Source organism: Hipposideros armiger, unplaced genomic scaffold, assembly GCF_001890085.2.
Source record: "Hipposideros armiger isolate ML-2016 unplaced genomic scaffold, ASM189008v1 scaffold_316, whole genome shotgun sequence".
In the NCBI taxonomy this organism is placed as follows: Eukaryota; Metazoa; Chordata; class Mammalia; order Chiroptera; family Hipposideridae; genus Hipposideros; species Hipposideros armiger.
Window position 1 is genome coordinate 1276022 of NW_017731666.1, and position 22951 is coordinate 1298972.

The 22951-nt window shown below is 53.2% G+C and overlaps 1 protein-coding gene across 1 annotated transcript in view; it reads left to right on the forward strand.

Moving 5' to 3' along the window:
- The window catches only part of ACOT7 (acyl-CoA thioesterase 7), a 103541-nt gene that overhangs the window by 53003 nt on the left and 27587 nt on the right, over nt 1-22951 (forward strand). The window contains exons 5-6 of the mRNA XM_019660403.1: nt 2399-2513; nt 9241-9327. Coding sequence (XP_019515948.1) covers nt 2399-2513; nt 9241-9327 — 202 coding nt within the window. The remainder of the gene's footprint in view (nt 1-2398; nt 2514-9240; nt 9328-22951) is intronic.

Here is a 22951-nt window from a genome sequence, read left to right on the forward strand (position 1 = left end):
CCCCGCCCGCTTCTCTCAGACACACACACACAGACACGCTTGAGCGCATGTGTGGATTTACTACCTTGTGTGCATCTCCCTGGGAGAAGCCCAGCTGTCTTCACTGTGCAGTGTCTTTTTGCCACTTTGTTCTACCTTCTTGCTCAGGGAACAGGGACCTCAGTGGCCCTTGAGGTGAAAAGGAGACCAGTGTGGTGGCTGGAGGGGCAGCTGCAGCCCTGGAGAGGCTCGGGTGGCCATTGGAGAATGGACAGTCTGGTTTTTTTCATCTTCTAAACATGTACTTGAGTTAAGAGGCTTGCACAGACTCGTCTTGGCCGTTTGGGCTGAGCTGTCTTCTGCTTCAAATCAGCGGGGTTTGATGACTACTTGGGGTGAGAGTTGGGTGCCAGCTCATCACTAAATGTTCTCGTGATTTTATCCCCGGATGTAAAGCCGGCAGGGAAGCATTTGTGAGGAGGCTGCACTTCTCTGTCCTCGTGTCAGGACGGGGGCCTCCATCAGCCCCTGTGTGACTGCAGGGGTCTAATGAGTATGCAGCACACACGAGGGTTTATTAGACCAGGGAGTCAGCTCTTTTTTAAAACACTCTCTTTAAAAGGCATTTCTTGAGGACACTTAAGTTCAGCCATGAATTTTACTAGATAGGCACTTTTACAGTCATTATTTTGCGTGGTGGAACATTAGGAAACAGTATATTTATGGAGGAAGAGGTTCAATTGTCCACTGCAACTTACTGTCCACGCTGGTTTCTTTTGAACAAACCGCTCAGCTCCTTTTGCAGCCTCCTTTGGAGATGGGCTCTGAAGCCTGAGATATAATGGTAATTAAACCATGGAAATTTGGAGCAGAGCCACAAGCAGGAAAATCAAGATGTTTAAGAGTGTCTTTTGAAAGAAAGGGAAATTGCATCTGAGATGAATTTGCTTAAGTCAGAGAGGCTTCAGCGGGGAGCAGAGGGGCGCGAAGGCCCCGAGCGCAGTGGCTTTCCCACGGCAATGCTGGTCGAGTGAAGGAAACGGCAGAAGGCAGCTCATCAAATGGAGAGTGGCCAGGACGTGGTCAGCAGGGAGTGCGAGGGTCCATGTACCTGCTTGGGGCCTCTCTCAGGGGTCCCGGTGCGTGTGTGGGGTGTTCCTACACTGGGCTGGAAGACAGTGGGCATGGGATGGCCCAGCATCCCCTTTTGTGCCCAAAAGACTCAGGAGCCCCAGTTTTTGCGCTTAGTTTTATATTCGTGTTTGTTTTTAACTCCTTGGGTCAAAACCCCTGTGATGCATTAGGAGAGCTTCAGAGGGGCTGTCTTAGCTTTGGCTGCACGTTCCCTGCATACGTGCAATCTGTCCGACTGGCATTGGCGGGGGAGGGGGTAGCAGAGCAAGGCTGCAGGTGTTGGGGGGGCACTTGGGGAACCTGTTCTCTCGGAAGGGTGGGTGTGGCCTGTTCTGTAGTTCTGTGTCCAGGAATGAATCCCAGGAGGTAATGGGGCAGGTGTGAAATGGAGATAAGTGGTTGAGATTGTTGATATGATTGTTTTCAGTGAAAAACACAGAGCAAGCTAAATGCCCCTTTATAATGGATCCGTCACATAAATTATGCTGACACAGTGAGAGGAGGAAATACCGTTACGTTTAAACTTTACAAACAGCATGGTAGAACTTTTTATATACAGATGGGTATAAAAATAATTCCAGGATGGTTATAAACCAAACATGTGACCTAGGTTATCTCAGGTGGGGGGTGGGAGGACTACCTGAGATTTTCACCTTCTCTGTGTTTATTTGTTTTGTTTTTATTTAAGATTTTTATTGGGGAATTGGGAGGAGGGGAACAGCGTTGGGGAATCGAGGAAGGGGACCAGACAGGTAGACAAATTGCCATTTTTGTTCTTCAGTCTAGTTGTGGAGGATGTCGCTTCACTGGCCCATGTTGGCATGATCATTGCGCTCTTCCTGGGTGAGGCAGTTGCTCGCCAGTCATTGGTCGGCCGCTCACACTGGCTGCCGGCCACTCACGTAGCTCACCGCAGCCCACTGCAGCAGGGGCTGCAGCCTACGTGGTCCCCGGCGACTCACAGCAGCCCAGCTCCAGGTGGAGCTGTTGTTCACCATCTTAGCTGTAGAGGGTGAGCGTCACTGGACCTCATGTGGGATCCGAACCGCAGGCCTGCTGCTCAGAGCTGGTGCTCCCAAGCCAACTCTTAACCAACACGCCACTCGGCCGGCCCCTTCTCTGTGTTTTTATTATGCATAAAAATATATATATTATCAGAAAAAGAATAGTTCCCGTTATGCGAAGGAGAGTCCCGAGCCTGGGAGGCTGGGCCGCGCCTGCCAGGGAGGCGAGGGGAGGTGGCAGAGCCCAGTGCCGAGGGCCGACCCCCTGTCTGTCCCCACAGTACTCCCGACAGGAGCAGGAGGAGGAGGGCCGCAAGCGGTATGAGGCCCAGAAACTGGAGCGCATGGAGACCAAGTGGAGGAACGGGGACATTGTTCAGCCCATCCTGAACCCAGGTAAAAGCAGGGGCGGGCGGGGTGCGAGCGGGCTGGCGGGTGGCCGACATCCATCGGCAGATGACAGAGGTGGCCCGTTCATGAACACTGCCTGTCCTCTTGGGGCCAGTGTGCCATCCAGACCCCTAGGATGACAGGACTGCCCAGCAAGTCCCTGGAGGCCTCGGCACAGCGTTGGTGTAGAACACGCTTCAGGCGCGTTAAAGGCGGGCGTGTGTGTGGCGGGCTCCGCTGCAGAGGCAGACACTCCTGTTCACGGAGACTTGGCTTTGGTTGTGCCTTTCCCCGAAGTTCACCGGGAGCATGTTTGTGATGGGATCTCCACCTCATAAAAGCCCCACGCAGTGGCGGCAGCTTTCTCGAATACCCTTCACTGGCCCGCTCACGCAGTCGTCGCCTTGGTGAATAGACTGACCTCGCTGGCCGCATGGGCGAGAAAGCGCTGCTGGGGGCACAGCCTTCCTATAGGGTGACTTCCTTCCCATCCTTCATCATTTGCCTTCAAGTCCACGGTGACCCGGCTTTAACAAAATGTCCGCCCAAAGGCCTTTTCCTCCGTCTCTTCCTTAACGGAGAACTTCCTGGTGCGGACACAACTCAGGGCAGGGCCTCTGGGGGCGTCTGCTGCTGAGGGGACATGATGAGCCCTGGGGACGGTGGGTCTTCCCGTAACGTGTGTCACCCTTCCTCTGCGCACAGTGACCGAATTCCATCAGTGTGGAGAAGACTCTAGAACATGCTCTGTGTGTGCTTCTGCCTCTGTGTGACAGCCTGGGCTCCTGTGATGAGTGTCCCTGTTCTGTGCCCGGTTACACAGGGGCCCTAGACTTGGGTGATGTTTGAGTTCCTGATTTAGTCCTTGGCAGCTGTCTGAGGACCTGCCCTTTTAATCCCTTTCCTCCTCTTAGTGTTGCTGCTCTTAAGTACCCTGCCCCCTCCGGGCACCGCCCCCTCCAGGCTTTTCCTGGCTCCTGCTAATGAGGACCGTGGTAGCTCCGGGGCATGGACTGGACTGAGTTCCAGACCCCGCACAGCTTCCTGGCTGTGGTCAGTACTCGGCATGCTGAAAACTGGTGAACCCCCAGCAGGTGTGCAGGGGCTCTCTGAGTTCTGCCGTTTGGCCGTGCGCACATCACTTCTTAGGAGGGATCTACGCGGTTTGCTCTGGAGTCTGCAGATCTTGGTTTCTTGGTGCTAGTCTCTCCCTGAGCCTTCCGCAGGCCCCCACCTCAGCGTGCCCAAAGCAAAGTCCAGTGCGCTGGGCTGAGGTTGGTTTCTGTTCTGTTTGCACATCTGCTTTTCAAAAAACAGTCGCAATTACCTGCCAGTATTAATAACAATGTTGCTGCTTTGACAAAACCTCTGTGAAGTGGTATCTTTTAAAAATAAAATGTAAACAGACGATCAGGTTATAATAGTAATCCACAAGACAGGCCTGCCGTCTCTTGTGATGAGTCACGCTTACCCAGGCCCTAGCGACTCCAAGCCCAGGCTCTGCTTTCTGGAGTGCAGGCAGGGGCATGGAGGCCTGCAGAGTGACACGCGGAACGGGCTGTCTTAGGAAAGATACAGACTTGGTGCTGAGGTTGTTCCTGGGACAGAGAAGCTGGAGTGGGCTGGTCCCCCGGAAGACGTGTCCCCATCAAATCCCTGGCCCCTGTCACTGTGACCTTATTTGCAGAAATGGCCTTTGCGGAGGAAATCAAGTTAAGGATCTGGAGGTGAGGTGCATTACCCAGGTGGGCCCAAATCCAATGACAGGTGTCCTCATAAGAGACAGAGGGGAGAGACAGTGTCAGCCTACCAGCAGCAGGAAGGGGCAGCTGGTGGCATGTAGGGCTGCTTGGACCCACCCAGCATGGTTCCAGTTTCTGGTGAGTGCTGGGGGTGGGAGCCGGATGCCAGGAGCCGAGGCTGGGGCTCAGGCTTTGAAACCATGAGGTGAGGTGCTGGTTTATTCCTTTGACTGACTGTCTAAGAAACTAAAATTACTCAGGGTTTTCAATCAGTTTAAATTCCTTCATTCACAAGATTGTTTTCTGTCTGCCATCCTCTGTTTGATTATAAATCTAACCACAATGTTTTACAGAATCTATATTCTCCAACGATAGTAATGAAAGGTGGCATCCTGAATTTCAAGATTTCTTGATAGATGTTTACAGGTTTTTAGTTTTCACTTTTCTGTGTCCTATGAAAAATGCATCTTTGTCAGATGGTTGGGTTAGGGGCTGGCTTATCAACACTTCTTCAGGAAGTCACTTCTCCATTCTTCCTTTAGTGTTTTTTTTTGTTTTTTTTAATCTCTTTTTTTTTCTTTCTAATTTTATTGAGGAAGAGTGTGTTTTTCCAGGACCCATCAGCTCCAAGTCGAGTAGTTGTTTCAATCTAGTTGTGGAGGGCACAGCTCCGTGGTCCATGTGGGGATCGAACCGGCATCCTTGGTGTTATGAGCCTGTGCTCTAGCCACCTGAGCTAACCGGCCGTCCCTTCTTTAGTCTTTTTGAACATCCTCTACATTTTCGGCTCGTTTCCTGGTAGAATTGGCATGGTGGCAATTCTGGCAGGGTGGGAGGAGCTGGTTCTCTCCAAGCAGTGACCAGAGCAGGGATGGGCTTAGTTGGGACCAGCCACCACCTCCTGGGTGACTTGGCATGGCCTGGATTTGGCTAGATTTGTGCTTGTGTCAATGGGGACAGCAGCTCATAATGAAGGGCTGAGTGTGTACCTGGCACTGGGGGTCTTTCTAACATTCCAGCCCCTTCCCATGGGAGGACCCCTTCCCCACCCCAATGCTGCAGGCGTGGCCCCATCCCCCTGGCCCTTCGTTCTCACCCTCCACCCACGAGTCCCTCTGTGTCTGCATCTCTCCATTTCTTTCAAAACCAGAACCAGGTTTCAGCCATCAGTAGCTATTGCCAGCAATCCCCCAGGAGGGGCCAACCTCATCCCTAAGGTGTCTTTTCAGTGTCTGGGAGTTCCTTAAAACCCAGCTTTTCTTATTGTTTTCTGCATCTGACAAGAGAAAATACAACTACCTTGAACTCTTCAATCCATGGCCATCAGTTACCCAATTTTAGTCGCGTAGAGATTATTTGGCCATAGCTGACCATCCACTTGAGGGGCTATTGGATTTGTGACAAAATCAGCCCTGGCCCTTGAATTTATAACTTGAAGTCTGGTCCCCCTGCCGGTACAGCTGGGGACTTGGCACGTCTGCCCAGCCTGGTCCTGAGCAGCTGGGCCTGGGCCCCACCTCCCTGGGGTCAGCCAGTGCCTGACACCCCACAGGCCGATCAGCTCCGAGCAGCCAGGAGAGTGCTTGGTGCCCCTTGTGGGCTTGTCCAGGGTGGGAGTGCCTTCTCACGGTCTGGACGGCCCCATCACCCTGTGCCCATCAACATTCATTCTGGAGATGGGGTGACGGACAAGGAAAGTAGGCTCTGGAGTCAGATTGCTGAGCCTGAGTCCCAGCTCTGCCCCTGTGGGGACTTAACCTCTCTGTGCCTCAGTTTCCTTAGCTGAAAACAGAAAAGGGGAGTTTTGTGTTTGTTTATGGCTGTGCTGAACCTTGTCTGTTGCTGTCCTGAGGACCTGACTCAGGTTCTTGATGTCATTTTGAAGTTTGCAGGTTCAAAGATTAGGCACTGTGTTTGTCAAGGTCATGGCAGTAGCTACACCCTAAAATCCTAGTGCATAACTCAGTAGAGGTTTCTTTCTTATAAAGCCCTAACTGGGCATCTCCTCCAGTGGTGACGATTCAGGCCCTTTTGGTCTTGTAGCTCCCCACCCCTAACAGGTAGGTTTCGGGGTTACCTTGAAAGGGGAGACCAGGAAGGCTCGATATCTGGGTCTCGATAGACAGTCCCCACCCCAGTGAGTTCCGATTCACAACCAAGGGGTGTTGTGGTACATGGCTGTATTTTAACCAAAATTCATGTTAGAATTTTGGTGCTTTCACTTATTAAAAGCTCATCAGTGCAAATTCTGGGGACATTAAATTACTAGACGTGGCTTAATTGATATTTTTAATTTAAGCATTGCTACAGAACAGTGGGTACATTGCTTTGACTAGGTTGTTGTTTCAAATTGCTTGTGATTTGAATAAGTAGATATTTGATATGACAGATTTTTTTTTTTTTAAGCTGAGCCATCCTGCTACCTGTTGACAGCTCAGCGGCTGCTCAACTCGGGCTGGACTCGAACCGCTGTTGCTCAGAGCTCAAACTCTTGAGCAAGCTCTTAAGACAAAGATTTTTATATGTAATTTTTCATTGTTTGAAATTTTAAAACAGTTGTCCTTGTCTACATGCAAATCTCTTAGCTGGTTAAAGCAGTTCCTGAGATTGGGCCAAACCCGAGGTTTTTCGTTTCCATTCATGCTATAAAATAGTTGCTTGCCTGTCTTTTATGAAAGGGACACAAAGCAAACGAAAGCAACGTGGGGGACCATTGGTTCTCCGGGCCTCATTGCTCTCGGCCCCCATGCTTTGCAGAGGGACAGGCCCCAGGGAGACAGTCTTTGAATTTGGGAGTGCTGTGGGCAGGGAGTGCTGGCTGGGGGGGTGGGGTTCTCTGATGGTTGGGGCATCCTTCGTGGCTCCTTGGGTTGTGCTCCTCCACCTAATCTCAGCAGGCAGGGTCTGGGCAACTACGGCCCCTGAAACCACTGCAGGCGTGGCCTTGGGTGCACCCTAACCTGCAGGGACTGGTACCGTCCCTCCCATAGAGCAAGGATTTCAGGTGTGTCTTTTTCACGCCGAGTGACATTAGGAACTGGAGAGGGCAGAGTCCTGGATGTCTCTCAGGCCTTTCTTCTCGTCCCAGGCAGTGTGTCGGGTGCTCCATGTTCCTCAAAGGCCAATGTGGTCTCAGGTAGTCCAGGCTGCTCTGCGAACCCCTAGGTCCTGGGAGACCTGCCCTGAAGTGGCAGCTGGGAGCAGGGGCATCCCCTCACTTGGGTCAAGGCCGCAGGTCATCTGCACTGATTGCAGTCCCAGGGGTCACCTGGAGTGCCCTTCCCACAAGCCTTTTGTGTTGCCCTCGTCCCTTTGCACAGAGTTGTCCCCGTGCCAGGACCACCTGGCCACATGGAGACAGGTGGGCTGGATGGGAAGTCCCCAGAATGTGGCCCCTCGGGAGGGAATTCTCCACTCTGCTGCTGCTCACCAGCTGCTGACTCCATGATAGGCTGTGGCTTGCTGCGCTGGCACAAGAATCCTCCCGGCAGAGCCCGGGGCAGGCCTGAGGACCTCTCACAGCAGGGCCCTGCCTTCGACAGCCACGCACAGTAGGTCAGGGAGGGAGGTGGAGAGCAGGCCAGCAGCCAGAACCCCTGGAGATAGGAATGACTGCAGATAAAAATGAGACCCCTCTCCAGAGCTGGACCCACTTTGTGGCTTCGATGCCGCCGAGGGCCCTTCCGGCCGGGAGCACCTCAGGGTGCCTGAGCGGTGGTTTTGGCTCCCTGCCCTCTTCGCAGAGCCTCGGAGCTGACAGCACTTCACTTACAAGCTATGAGGCTGCAGAACAAGTAGAAAGTGTCTGAGCTTGGAAGTAAATGCTTAGCAGCCTCTGTTCACCTGAACTCCAGCACTCCTGCTTCATGACCCTTCGCGCTGCCACACAGTTTGAAATCCCAGTGGAGGAGCTTCTGACAGTCTCAGGGGACTGTCGATGCCTAGGGGACCTCAGGTACTGACCCCTGGGTCAGGACCACCTTCATGCCACCAGCCCTAGGCTGCTCGGCAACGTCACCTCTTGCTCAGACTTTCTGTCTCTGGCCAAATGTATAATAGAAAGTACCTTTCCCCACCTGTGATGTGTCCCAGCGGTGACCCGGCGGGCTGGCCTACTCAGCAGCTCGGTGTTGCTGGGATGGGCATGGGCCACCCTGTCTGGGCAGGAAACAGATGAACGTCACCCTGCCCGGAGGCTTTGGGAAGCAGAGGCGTGCGCAGCCTGGGGTCCGCTCAGAAGACCCTCAATCTGTGTTACCATGTCTGTTAGAAGAGTCAGGGTCAAGGTATAACACCCGCCTTTTGGAGGCTGGGCTTTGTTTCCTCTTTTTATTTGAAGTGCTGTCTCTTACAGATACTTCAGCCGCAGCACTGAGTGAGGGAGTCACCGTCCTGGGAAGGCGAATGGGGGAGGGGAGGGCTGGCCGATGGCAGGGAGAAGCCAGCATACCTTCGGGGGCTGTCTTCCTGGGCCGTGCCAGGGACTGAGGGCTGGCGGGGTCGCGGGGTGTGGTCCAGGGATGCTGAATCCACAGCGTCTTATCCGGCTCCGAGTCTCCACTACTATTGTGTTTAATGACGTATAAGTTGAAATTTTGGGAGTTTGTGTAACAAATTGCTGGAATATTGTTGGTGCCTGTTTATAAAATCGGGACTGAAAGTCAGATGGAAGACTACCCTAACGGGGGTCCACTCAAAGCCGGGGCCCTTATCGCCACCAGGTGTTGAGTGACTGCCCGTGGGTCGGGGCCGGGCTTTGCTGGCAACACTGGTGTCTCCAGGGAGTAACGTCATGACCCACTCACAGAGTGGCTGATAACCCTCAAAGCCTTCCCCTTCCCCAGCTGGAGCCGGTTTGGAGACCACAGATTTCCTTAGAGACACAGACCAAAGTCTGACCATGTGGACGTGGGGGGTGTCAGCATGGTCAGAGCACGCAGCAGAGGAATTGGTGCGTCCCATGGCCTAATGTCTCCCGTTTGCAATTCCAGAGCCCAACACGGTCGGCTACAGCCAGTCCAGCCTGATCCACCTGGTGGGGCCTTCGGACTGTACGCTACATGGCTTCGTGCACGGAGGTAAGGATAAGTGACTGCTGCCGTTCCCATCCCGTTTGCTGGGTCCTTGTTAATCCCCTGGGAAACCATGCTGCTGTCTGACCCAGTTTAGGCTCTTGTGTTTAATGAAGCACAAATTTAAACTTTTAAGAGGTTGCATAATAGATTACTGAAACACTGTCGGCTCCTGTTTTTAAAATTACAATGAAAGTCAGATGAAGCTATCCTAACAGAGGGTCCCTCACAACCGGGAACTTACAGCCACGTGGTGTTTAGCAGCTGCCTGTGGGTCGGGCCTTTTGGGGATGCTGATGTCCCCAGGGACTAATGTCATGACCCACTAACAGAGTGGCTCATTTTACAAACGCTTTTGCTGCTGATGTTTGCATTTATTTTTTCCTTTGGTCAGATGCTCGCTCAAACAACACAGGCCTTGAAGTTCTTAGCTCAGGAAAAACACCTGGAACACAAGCATGCTTAGCTCCAGGTTCAGTGTTATTTTAATAGTGTGTAATTATTTTTTGTGATTTAGGGAAAATTTAAGTAGTATCAAGCCCATAAATTAATGGCTATTATCTCAGATGAGACTGAAGTAAACTTTAAAAAACAAGTCAGTTTAAAGAAAAATGTAAGGGGAGAAGTTGCTAAGTGGCACAGGTGACCGCCAGAGTTGTGACAGTGGTGTGTGGGTGATGGAGGCTTGGGCTCCGCTGCCCTGGGTGTGCTGAGCTAGTCTTCGTTCCCCAGGTATAACAGACACTAGTACAATGTCATTCATTTGCACTGTCATTTCCAGTTGCCTGGAATGCCATGCTCTCCTTTTTCCTTCATTCAGAAAACTCCTATTCATCCTTCAAAACCCAGCTCAGTGGGGCCACTCTGCAGGATTACATTGATATTTCTACCAGGGGGTGCCTCAGGAGCAGGGCTCAATCTTAATCGTTGCATTGGCTTCAGGGCCTCACACAGTCAGAGAGGCATTTTGCAGACGTTTGTTCCATGATGAAAGGCACAGATCACATTTGGGATAATGGGCCCTGGGCCTGTCAGAATCATAGAGAAAGCCCTGATTTGAGATATATTTTCAAAGTTTGTTTCTTTTTTTTTTTTAAACTAAGCCTCTTTTGTATATTTCTTTTTTCAATTTCATGATTGTTTTCCTCTTTCAACTGAATGCTAGCTGTAATGCCCTTGGATCTGATTAACTCGGGTCCTACCCAAGGAAAGTGCTGCTTTATAACAAACTGTACTTTTCCAGACCCATGAATGTTGTGACAATCAAGGTATCCTTCTGCCCTGAGAACAGCCATGGCCTCGTGCAGCTGTGGTCTCATCAGCTTTCTTGTTCCTCTTCACCAGTCCTTGTCTCCCTCCTGGAAGTGAGGGGCAGCCCCCTCTTCTGAGCTCAGCAGTCAGAAGCCCAAGCTTCTATAACTGCTGAGCTCCATTCTACCTGCAGTTTGTGCAACTCCACGCTAGAATTTTTGCTTGTGTTGTCCACACGGTGGAAGTTTGTGAGATGTGGCATTTCCGTCATCACGGTCTCCTTGCTAAAAAGCCCACACTCTGTGTGCAGCCTTCTGTTTCCACGGGCTAAGGCGGCAGTGAGATGCAAAGAGCTAGAGAGTCGTTACAGTGTCCTAGAAATCGGCAGCATGTCGTATTCGTTTCTGGAGCCTACGCTGCTTCATTTGACTCAGGCACGTTTTTTAATGTGCACACAATGCTTTACAATATTCATGCTTATCTTAATAGGGGTTTTATGCCTCCACACACACACAAAAGCCTAGTAATTGTGCGAAACCTCACCGTCTCTTACAGTGCCTGGTAAGTAAGTCAGCAGGAGCGAGTGAACCACGTGAAGACCCGGTGCTGAGACAGGACTGGTTTCCCATGCTCTCCTGTAGCGAAAATACTGTTGACACGACTGGCATTGACAATCATTTGATCGAAAGTCTTCCCTAAACTGTAATTTAGTAGATGCTGGTCTCAAGAGAAGACAGTGAGCCAAAGTGCATGCTAATTTGGCTTTTATTCAGTAATTCTGTGCTGTGTGTGTCTTTGCAAAGCTCCTCCTGTGCCCTGCTTTCTGTGATTTCCTGAGAGGTTCTTCACTCCTGATTTCTTTCCTCTGGGACTCGCCTTGCCTAGCCCTCTGTCGGCTGTTTCCATGTGAGCTTCCCAGCCTGAGAGGGACAGTCCCTGCTTACAGCCAAACAGTGAGAGGAAACGCGCTCCCCAAATCCGGATGGCTGTGGCCAGACCTTGGAGAGGGAGGCTTCCTGGGGGTTCGCTCAGGGCCCGCTCAGGGCAGACTCCAGGTGTCTGCTATGGGAGTTCCTCACTTCTGAACTTCCCGCAGCCTTGGATTTTCTTTGGCACTTTTACTGGGGAATTGGGGAAGGGGAACAGTGTTGGGGAAGAGGAACAGACAATTTGTCGTCCTTCAGTCCTAGTTGTGGAGGGCACAGCCTGCTCAGCTCCAAGTCCAGTTGCCATCCAGCCGCCCGCCGGCAGCTCATGGCCACTCAGCTCAAGGTGCCGTGTTCAATCTTAGTTGGGGGGACACAGCCCACCATCCCATGCTGGAGCTGATCCAGCAACCTTTGTTATTAGGAGCATGCGCTCCCACCAGTGAGCCATCCTGCCACCTGTTGGTAGCTCAGCGGCAGCTTAGCTCAGGCACAGCTCACTGGCCCACGTGGGAATCAAACCGGTGACTCTGCTGCTCAGATCTCGTGCTTCTAACCAACTGAGCCACTCGGCCGGCCCCTGGCACTTTGTTTTTTATTTTGAAATTATTTTAAACCAAAGTATTCTGTGGCAGTGGTCCAGATGGCTTCTGACAAAACAGCTACCCCATGCCCTCCCTTCACTCCGCCATTCCACTCCTGGTACACAACTCAGTGCTCAGACGTCTCGGCTGGTAAACTGGGCTTATGCTTCTGTAAGTGCCACTCAGTGCTAAGGCGGGTAGAGTACTTCGATGACGTCTCTTGTGTGGTTTTGTTGCAACAGTAGTTCATTATCGCCTCATCCCCCACTCCTTGAACACCAGCTAAGTCGGCCCCACCCTCCAGCGGCTGCTGTATAAAATGCTTCTCAATACAGTTTCGCCTGCTGGGTGGTTGTCGGTGCCGCTCTGCCCGCTCCAGCTGCACTGCTCACTCCCACACCTGCTCTCAGCCGCTCTCCTGGGACCTCTTTCCTGAGTTTGGCAGAGCACGTCCTCCAGTGGCTTCCTACCAAAGGCAATGAATGTATTAACCAGGATACAGGCTCAGCTGCTGTGATGAGGGCTCCAGTCAGCAGTGGCTTCGACAAGGTAGACGAATATGATGTCCTGTGCAACGATGCACATGTCAGAGACCCAGGCTGACGTGGCAGCTCCGTGAAGTTGGGGACCCAGCCTCCCTCTGCCCTGTCTGTCATCCCTGGAGGCTGCCCTCTGTGTGGTACACAGAGACACATCACTGCGTCAGCATTCCAACCTGAAAAGCAGTGGAGGGCACCCCAGCAAACCACAGCTACACTGCGCTCTCATCCCATTGGCCTGGCAAAGCCACATGGTCACATGTGCTGGGGCAGATGTGTGTTTGTTAAACCCTGGGGTTACCGTAGAGAAAGGGAGAGCTAATTGCAGGGGGAGGGGATTCTCCGCCATGGACACAAAGGTGGTTTTCTGAACCAGCACGTGGGAAGTGGCTCCTGGCTGGGAATGGCGCTCTCCCCCAGGACAGGCATTACTGCGTCACCCTCCAGTTCCAGTGGTTCTGTTCACAAGTCCTGGGACCGCGGGTCCACTTCCTCCACCTGGCCACACCTCTGTCTGTCCCTGTAACCTGAGCTTCGCTGTTCACCCTGGCCTCCAGCTCCAGGCCCATCCTGATCTTCCAGCTGACTTTTCCTTCCTTAACCTGCTTTTCTGAGTAACAGGTTGTGTGGTTCAGTTTCTGGGTGGTTCTTGCTTTGATGTCATATCCGTCCCCTGTTCCCCCAGGTGTCGTGGTGCTGCTTACTGCTGAGGCCAACCAGCCACTGCTCACGATGGCTGGGCGCTGCCCTCACCCCAGTGTTCATGGGTCTGGGAGAGGCCCGAGGACCTCCATTTCTACCAAGTGTCCGTGTGTGCTGAGGCTGTTGGTCTGGGGCCCGCCCTGGAGAGCTTCTTGAGAAGAGCCCTTTTGCCCGTGTTCCCAGCCTGGCTTCTGCAGCCCTAGGCCCGCCCCTTCCGGGTACAGTCTTAGCAGACGGTCTTACCTCTGGCTTTTTAAGAAATCCGAGTTGCATGCGTGAGCAGCTTTCTGAGACTTCCTCTCTCTATCTCCGGGTTTCTTCCTCTGCTGCTATCTTCCCGAGCTTCCTTTTTTGTAGGGTTGACCCTTCATGTGGGCTTTGGACCCTCTTCTCACCCACTTCCGGTTTTTTGTCCCATTGGCCATCTCATCCTTCGTATCAAGTTACTGTTTCTCTCCTCTGACACAGTTGAGGTCGTGGTGTTGGTTTCTTCACTTTCCTGAGAGGCTGTTGGCCCATGGTCTCATCCTTGCTGTCGGGCACTCAGAAATGCAGGTGCCCAGGCGCCACCCCAGACCAACCAGACCAGGTGCCCTAGGAAGTCTCAAAAGCTGCCCCGATGATTTACAACAGCTGCTACAAACCTTTGACCCTGGAAAAGAGGACACAGCTGGGAACAGTGAGCCTTACTTGAATCCAGTGCCCACAGAGTGTATTTCCCTCCTTCCAAAAATATTTCCCAACTCTGAAATCTTTGTTGTTCTCTTCCCAGGTGTCCTTAAGCGAGCAGCCCCAGTGTCCTCACATGCCAGCTATTAAAAAGCAGAGGAAGGAGAAGCTTGTTCTTACAGTTAATTATTGTTAACCTCTTTTAATGACCCAGTGAAAGATCTCAAAACCTAGGGAAGGAAGAGAGCTTAGAAGCTTGTAGCCAAGGAGTGAAAGTCCGGACAGCAGCCGCTCTGGCCTGCCCGGCCTCCCCAGCGCAGTGCACGCCTTTGGGGAGCTTATGCCAGTCTCTTCACCCTAGAAGTGGACCTAGTTGGGCCCTCACCCCAGAGCCCATCTGGGCGGCTGTTCTGGTTGCTTCTCCGATGCCGGCACTGGATCTTTAGTGCATGAGAGGAGTGGAAGTGGGGTGCTCTGTTTTAGACAAGAGCCCTGGTGTTAATGATCACATTTGGTTCTGAGTAAAAACTACCTCTGCTAGAGATGGGACCTATGGCAGTGAATTGGGGCTAAACCAGTTGCCTAAACTTGTCGGTTTCTTAGCAGTCATCTTGGGGCCTGTTAAAAACACAGATTCCGGGGGCCGGCCGAGTGGCTCAGTTGGTTAAGAGCTCACTCAAGAGTGCGAGCTCTGAGCAACAGCGGTTCGATTCCCGGCCCGAGCTGAGCAGCCGCTGAGCTGCCAACAGGTGGCAGGATGGCTCAGCTAAAAAAACAAAACAAAACAAAACACAGATTCCGGGGCCCTTCTCCTGGAGGGTTTGATGCAGCAGGTCTGGGCTGGGGCCTGGGGACTTGTGTTTCTAATGACGAGTGCCCTGGTGGTTCTGATGGTGCAGGGCCCTCAGAAGATCCCGTGGAGTGTGCTTTTGTCTCAACAAATCCTGCAGCCAAGTCCTCACACCCCATTCCCTTGACCTCTTGAGAGCATTGGACACCACTGACCCTGCCACCCCTGGAGTCCCCTCTGGGTGTCCTGCCCCCATACTCTCTGAAACCCCGACCCTCCCACACTGGTGGCATCAGAGTGGCTGAGTGAGACTCTGATGCCAGGGCTGGGCCTCTGCATGCTGGCATGCTTTTCCCCGCACTGGGGGTGAGGACGTCCGGGGGGGTCTCCTGAGTCTCCATTGTTCCTCTCACCTGCCCCCAAGGGCTGTCTTGGGCCTTCTGCTCCCTCGCTCCGTCTTTCCTCCCCGTGACTCACCCGGCCCCATGGCCTCTGTGACCTCCTCCATGGACACTGACATGGTTATATCCTGCTCAGGCGTTTCCCCAAGCTTGGGCGGCGGTGGGCGCCTTCACTGGGACAGTGGCCCACAGACCTAATCTATCTTTCGGTGTCCGTGAGTGTTGACCAGCTGCTGTTTTGGAAAATCAGTGGCCAGGATGAGTTGTCTCCTATCCTGCGCTGTCGGGAGCCTACAGATACGTTCATCAGCGTCCGGGAGGGTCTGGAGAAGTGCCGGCTGTGCTGGGGCCCAGTTGCCAGGTGGTCTTGCCGACCCCTGGGGCTGCGAGCTATGCAGTTCACTTGTGTTGGGAAAGAAAGTAGGTTAGTGACAGGTCACTAGGTCTCCACTTCCACGTGTCCAGGCAGACATGGCCCCCAAGGGGCAGCAGCTGGAGGCCAGTCCTGTCCCTGTGTCCCATCCCGTTCCCCCCACCCCTGCAGAGAGGGCTCCCTGGCCCCACCTTTGCTCTTGCATCTCCACTCTCCCCCTTCTGCTCAGCACCTTGGACAGCTGTCTGCACACAGCCTTTCCTGCCACTGTCATCTCTGGAACCTGCTGCAAACACTTCCATCCTGCCAGGGTTGCCTCTCACCCTCCATTGCTGAAACCAGTGGGCATCGGCCCCTCCTCAGCCCCCTTCCTGAGCCTGGGGACTGCTCCCTTGGCTTTAAGGAAAGCATCTGGGGCCCCATCCTTGCATCCTGCACACACTCCCACCTTTGTGACTCATTGGGTCTCCCTCTGCCCTAGGCCGATGGCTCATGTGTTTATAGCTTCAGCTGCCTCGTTGCGACCTCCCCTGGCATGGCTGACGGGCCTGTCCAATTTGGTGTCAGACACGAGCTCTACAGCTCCCCCGAACCCGTTCCTTCCAGCGTTCTCCCTAACGTGGTAGCATGTTCCGGATGCATGGAGCACTCTTACGCCTGCAGGCTTTGCACCTGCTGTTCCCTCTTCTTGGGTTGCAGTTCCCCAGAAAAGTGCACAGCTGCGTCTTTCTTCAGGTGGCTGGAGAAAAGGTGGCCTTTCCTGGTGACCCTGGATAAAATAGACCCCGCCCCCTGCCCCTGCTTCCCTGTGTGCCGAAGCACTCCCACTCGTGGACGGGTATTTCCCCTGTTGGCTCGCTACTCCCACCAGAGTGGAGGCTCACGGGGTGGGCACTTGGTTCTGTTTTACTCACTGCTGCATCCCCAGCACGGAAAACGGGGCCTGGCCCGGAGTGGACATGCGGTGTGCTGGGTGAACGGGCTGGAAAGAGTGAAGACGACCCCTGTGTGAAAGAAGGACTGTGCAGGACAGGAGCACCGTGCGGGGCGACAGTGGGCTGGCCAGCACCCAGAGGAGCACGCGAGGCTGTGCGTGTGCCTCATACGGGGAACACGTGATGTGACGGGGCTCCCTCCCTCAGTGACACTTACCGAGCACCTGCCATGTGCTGAGGCCCGAGGACGTGGCAGAGCACGACGCAGACACCGCCCCACCGGAGACTTCAGGAGACAGACCTCTCACAACAAATCTTCCACACAGATGTCCAGCAGCCAAGGGGACACACGTGGCTGCCCCAGGGGCCCAAGGGGCCCCGCACAGCTTGGCCAAGACCTGAAGGCAGGGGCAGAAGGAAGAAATGGCAAGCCGCTGTGGGGAGGGCAGCAGCTGGCACACAAGCCGAGCGCAGCCTGGTGGCCCAGGCGGAGGACGCCTGGGAGGCGAGGTGCGGAAGGGGGCCTCCCGCCCCGGTGCTTTGCTCTTCTTGGGGTGGTTGCGAAAAAGCAGCATTTTGCACCTGTAGGAGGACTTGATGGCACTGAAAAATACAGAATCAGGCACAGATGTGCCTTTCCAGTTTTGCGACCTCATTTATCGGAGCTCCCACTGTGTGGTAGACTGTGTGTCAAGCCCTTGGTCCGGGAGAAAGAACAAAGAGACCAGTGAGGCGTGTCTCCTACGTGTGAGGAACTTCTGGCCGCGTGGGGTCACGAGGTGAGCAAGCAGATGCTGAGAGTTATGATGTGACAGCCACATGCTTCCAGCTCTCACTTTCTAAGAATCTTGGTGAAAACATCATTCTCTGCAGTTAACGCTCCAAAGAGCAGCTTCTTGTCATTCCAGACAGCTCCAGGGGGTCCAGTTACAATCCTGAAACCCCGGCCCCTCCCGCCCCTCCCTGGCTGGCGTGGGATTCCTGCTCCCCAGTCAAAGGACCCTGCTGACACCTGTCCCAGAAGCTGGTGTCCTGCCCTCGCTGGTCCTCAGCAGTCTCCTCCAGCTGGGAATACGTGTGGCTGTGGGTCCCTGCTCGTTAGCAGTCCCCTCTCTTCCGGAAATTCAAAGCATTTTGCTTGAGGAAACCTGGTCAGCCATACAGCAGGAGAACGCCCTTCTGTACAAATGTACTGGGGTCTTTGGTTTGGGGTGCCATATGAATTTGCTTTTGCTTCCTCTTTAGCTGTGATCATTAGGGATACACATGGCCGATGTCATCTGACAGTCTTTCCTGTTCAACATCATGAACGTAGAATTCTTAAATATTAGCCTTCACCCGACTTCAGCCTAGACTCCTTTGAGGAAACTGACACCCACTGGAATGGTTCTTGGCCTTCAAAGATACGACCTCACCTTGTGTGGGCTCTGGGGAGGCCGCAGCCCCCACTGGCCTGCCCTCCCTAGAGTGGGCTGTGGAGGGGGCACCTGCACAGCCGCTGCCACCTTCCCCTGGGCCCCATAGCAGCTGGGACAGGAACTAGCTTGCCCTACTTCCCTGCTGCCTTGTTCAAAACGGGGAGAGCACTGAGTCTTCACAGCAGTAGCAGCTGTAATTGGGATCTTCTCGAGCTCCCTCTTACAGGATGTGAGGAATAAGACATGGCGGGCAGCCCTGCCCGGCCCCTGGGTCCACGACGCTGCCCGCACACCGGAGCCCCTGTCCAGCTATGCCTGAGGCCTCCGCCAGAGCTCCCACTCTTGACATTTTGATGTTAGAAATTCATCGTCTTTACTACACTGTGCAGTATTGCCAAAAATAATCCTTATTAATCACCTTAATTAATATTCCGCTGCCCTTGGTTGCAGTTCACAGAGATGCCCATGGGTACGTTTGGAACCAGGCTGTCTTGGGAGGCTGTCACTTCAGCTGGCTCTTAGAATAACCCCTTGTCGTTACCAAAGGGTGGACTTGTTAAAATAAGATGAACCTACTATCCTTTTCTTAGTACAGGAGGCTGGCACCCACACTCCGTCACTTGGAATTAAATATAGACATGGGGGCTTCTCAAATCGCCGCCCACAGTGTGTTAGCGCCCCGGGCTCTGAACGCTCGCTGCTGCTTCGGGTCTGTAGGCAGAGACGTGACCCAGCCAGCCAGCCGGGCCTGGGAAAGCCAGGTCAAGCCTCTATGTTTAAGCCAGTCAACATTGTCGATACTTAAAAAAACCTATAAGCAGCTACATGTTAGATTCTAAAATATCTTTGGGGCCCAATGTTTATCTACATGTTTGTTAGTGGCCAAGCGAGTCTTTTTTTTTCTTCCCATAATTCCTGAAATGAATGCAGTATCTGAGGACAGCAGATCCTACAATTTTATTGTCAAGTTTCACATGGGGAATCCTGAGCAGTAAGGACAGCTCACGACAGGCTGATTTGCCTGTTGTTTTCCCAGCGTCGGCAGCACCTGCTGTACTTACATGGAAAGAAATTGATGAGGTTTTTCAGTAGGAACTGGAAAGAGGCATTTTGGGGCGGGGGAATCTTGGATACTTAATATTTTTAATTGAAGTGTAAAAAAGTAAAGGAGAGATGGTGACGCCCAGTGTCAAAGAGGTCTGGTGGCTTCCTTCGGCAAGACAGGGCACAGCCGGGCAGTTAGGAGGAGACCAGTTACACACCAGGCAGGTGGGTTTCTGCCTTTTCTTTTTTAACAAAAGACATTGTTTTTATCGGCACAGCGATTGCAGTATATTGTGTCACAGTCACAGGTGACTGTTATGACAGCAGCCTTTACAAACGTGCCCTGATGGGGTGAGGCTATGTGGATTTTTAATTATCCTCGTTCTGCGCAGGCCATTTGACCTGATGTTCTCTCTTAGCAGCGGGTAGCAAGAATGCCTCAGAGCCGGCCCACGTGGTGGTCAGGCCCAGACTTCCTCACCAGGAAGAGGGAGAAGAGGGCTGGAAACCAATGTTTTATTATAATCCTGGTTTTATGAGATCAGTTCCCTGCCCTCTATGTAGCCACCAGAATTCACTTACACATGGGACCCCAAAGGACCGCGATGCTCCTCCCCCGTCTCCAAGTCGACTCACTGCAGCAACACTGAGCCGCGTCTGTGACAACACAGACTCCGGGAGCCGCGGGCAGGGTGCGCGCGAGGCCTGTCCTCTCCGAGACAGGTGTCTGCTTCCATCTCTGATCCCACGGCTTCCCTCACACACCGCTGGGCCCAGAGCCCTCTCGTTTCAAGGCCAACACTGGCGTTTTGGACAGGAAGTTTTCCAAGTAGTAAGCCAGAAAATCTACCTTGCTGTCACTGCGCATTGAGCCCATCGTGGCCTCCGCAGGAGGTACAGATGAATAGAAGTGGGCAGGATGGTCCTGGGGACCCTCCCAGGAGGCCCTGTCCTGTGGAGCAGACCCAGTTCTTCCCAGACCTCCGCGTCCTACAGGTGAGTGCTGGGACTCCTCCGTCCTCGTCAGCCGCTGCTGTCCCCAGCACCTGTGGTAAACCCCTGATTTGGGGTAGAATCTGCGAATAGACGTGCATGTGGGACCCAGCATGCCCCCACCTGGCACCAGAAGTCCATGAGCTCAACCCGTGAGTGTCGCCTTTCCATATGACGCCGGTGTTTTGTGTCAGGTTCGCGGCTAATCACAGTTCCCGCCACTGTCTCCCAGCTCACATTTGTATGTACACTCTTGGGGGTCTGTTTAAATGTCATTTCCGACAGACGTAGCGAGATAATTTTGAATATCAGTTTCGTTATCGGATGAGTTACCCAGCTCACTGGCTTTGGGTGCCTGTGGACTGTGACTGAACCAGATTGCTGCCCAAGTACGGGCCTGACATCTTGCTGTTGGAGCTGCTTCCTTGGGTTGGATGTGACGTGTTGGTCAACTTCCTCCCTCCTTTTCAGCCCCCTTCCAGCAACCCTTTCCTGAGTGCTGTGTCCCACGTTCAGAATTGATCAGGGACACGGGGACAATAAGGCATGTCCCCACCTGGTGCCGGCTTCCATGTCACATGTGATGCAGGTGGCCTGGGGTCCTGGACCAGGGCTGATGGGGGCGTGTGGCATCAGGAGCTCAGCCTACTGCTCATGGCTTCCCGTGCCTGCCCTGGGCTCAGAGCCCAGGCTGGCTGGCGCACACTCGAGTGTTGTTAGTAACAGTGAATCCCTGTGGGATCTCTGCCAGCATTTCAGATAGATGGGGCAGGACCCCAGTTGGAAGGAGCTGATTACAACGTCTTCCATTTATTCTCAACAGCTTCTGCTTTTGGGGACATATAGACAAGGAGTTCATTGTAGGTACCGTCTGCATTCTAAACACTAACTCCGATTGAAACTGTTCCTTTCCCGCCTCCTTATCCTTCCCTCCCCAGCGAGACCGCCCAGGGTTGGTGACACCCCCGGTGGCCTGCTCTGGCACCGTTGGGTCCCTGACCTTCCCACCGGCACACTCATTTGACTGCCCCTTGTCATGGTCTTGAACTGTCTTCCCTAACTATATGTCAGGGTCCTCAGTCTCGCCAGCCCTGGTCCACAGGCAGTGCTGGTGGCCTCTGGTGCCCTGTGGTCAGGGGCTGATCCCCACTCTACCCCGAACGAGTTCTGTGCCTTTGGACGCTTTCCTCTCTGTACTTCCAGTTCCTGCTTTGAGAAATGGGGTAAAGCACCTACCCCATGGGTCAACATTCATTCACTGATTCACTCACTCACTCACCGTGCATTCAGTACTCGAGCCCACCGCAGAGTGGGCACTTGGGTCCATCAGAGAACAGGACACAGTCCCTCCCTCCAGGCTGGCTCCTAGCCCCAGCAGCTCCGCAGTGTACTTGGGCAATGCCTCCTGTACCTTGGTAAGCGCCAGCTGCTGTTCTTCGTGTCTAGTTCACTGCCAACAACGGCATCACTGCTTCTTTAATCCTGGGCCAGGGGCTCAGCTGACAGGCTGAGGCCCCTTGCTGCTGAGCAAGGCCAGGAGGGCCCCGTGGTGGACGTAGGCGAGGCTGCCAGAGGTCGTTCCCAGTAACTACGTAACCCAGCAGAGACCCCTCACAAAGCAAGTTGTGACCCGTGTCTCGGACCTCCAAGTTGCCTAAAGCCAGGAGTTGTGCTGCCCTGTTCGGCTCCCCAGCCTCCATCGCCCCCCAGTCTCTGTCGCCCCCCCCCCAGCCTTCGTCGCCTGGTGCCTGTGATTCTTTCCTTTCAAAAGATCTGTTTCTCCAGCATTTCATTTGTACCCTCTTTAGAATTGGCCTCCATGTGACTTTGAGCCTTGTTGTTCCTTGGAAAAATGGGGGTGCTGATACCGTCCTACATGGACTGAGCAGGATGGGGCACCCGCATCGGAAAGCGCTTTGACATGGCAGGTGGCTCTTGGTGTCTCTGCCCTATCGGTGTCATTTATCGTTATTATCATCATGTAACAGGACCTTCCATGAGAAAAAGTTATGGTAATAAAAGCACACTTTTTTTTATCAAGACACTAATTTAAAAAAAAACAACCTTTTTATTCTGGAAATGCTCAAACACACACACAAACGGAAGGGAGAGTGTATCGAGCCCCCAGGTGCTCTCTCCCAGCCGGGCCCTCCCTCTGTCTGCCGCGTGCCTTTGCAGTCCCGTGTGAGGCCTCTGGTCCAGTGCAGAAGGGGCGTGTGCTCTTTTTCTAGTTACATTTACGCTTTGTTTTCCCCACCCAGTAAAGAGAGTTTTAATCAACCACCAATGTCTAAGTAAGACATGGGTCCCTGGGGAGGGGCTGGGGCAGCAGGGAGGGGCCCAGCAGCAGCGCCCTTTGGAAGGGCACCTCCAGCCTCCTCGCCCTTGTCACCTGCCTGGCCCTGCAGGTATTTGCGGCTGCAGGCCCTTCCTTACCCATGATTCCTTGCAAGCCTGGCTTTCACGAGTGGGGTGGAGCCTGGCTTTCTGCCTGTCAGGATTTTCAGAAATCATTCTGTGTCCTGCAGTGAGTCTACATGACTTTCTAAGATTTCTGGTAGTGGTTGAGTTGATCAATATCTCTTTACTGCTTTTGTAGGTCAAAAGTAGTTGAAGATTGGTAATTTCATGAAGTTCAGCCTAATAAATGATATGGTTTAAATTTTAAATATGGAATAAGTATAATGTGTCATACGGGGAGCGAGAATGGGGGCGAGAAGGTGTGCTATTGGGATCCCATCAAACAGAGGGGCGTGAGCAAAATCACACCTGTGCGGCCAGAGGTTTGAAAGGCACTTGGCCTTCCGTGAGCCTGCTTGATTGAGATATAATTCACACGCCACGCAGCTCACCCATTACAAGTCATTGATTTTTAGTATAGTCACAGACTTACACAACCCTCACCACAATCAACTTTAGAACATTTTCATCACCCCAAAGAGAAACTCCGTACCCACTAGCAGTCACTCCCCATTTCTCTGTAATCCCCCAGCCCCTGGCAGCCA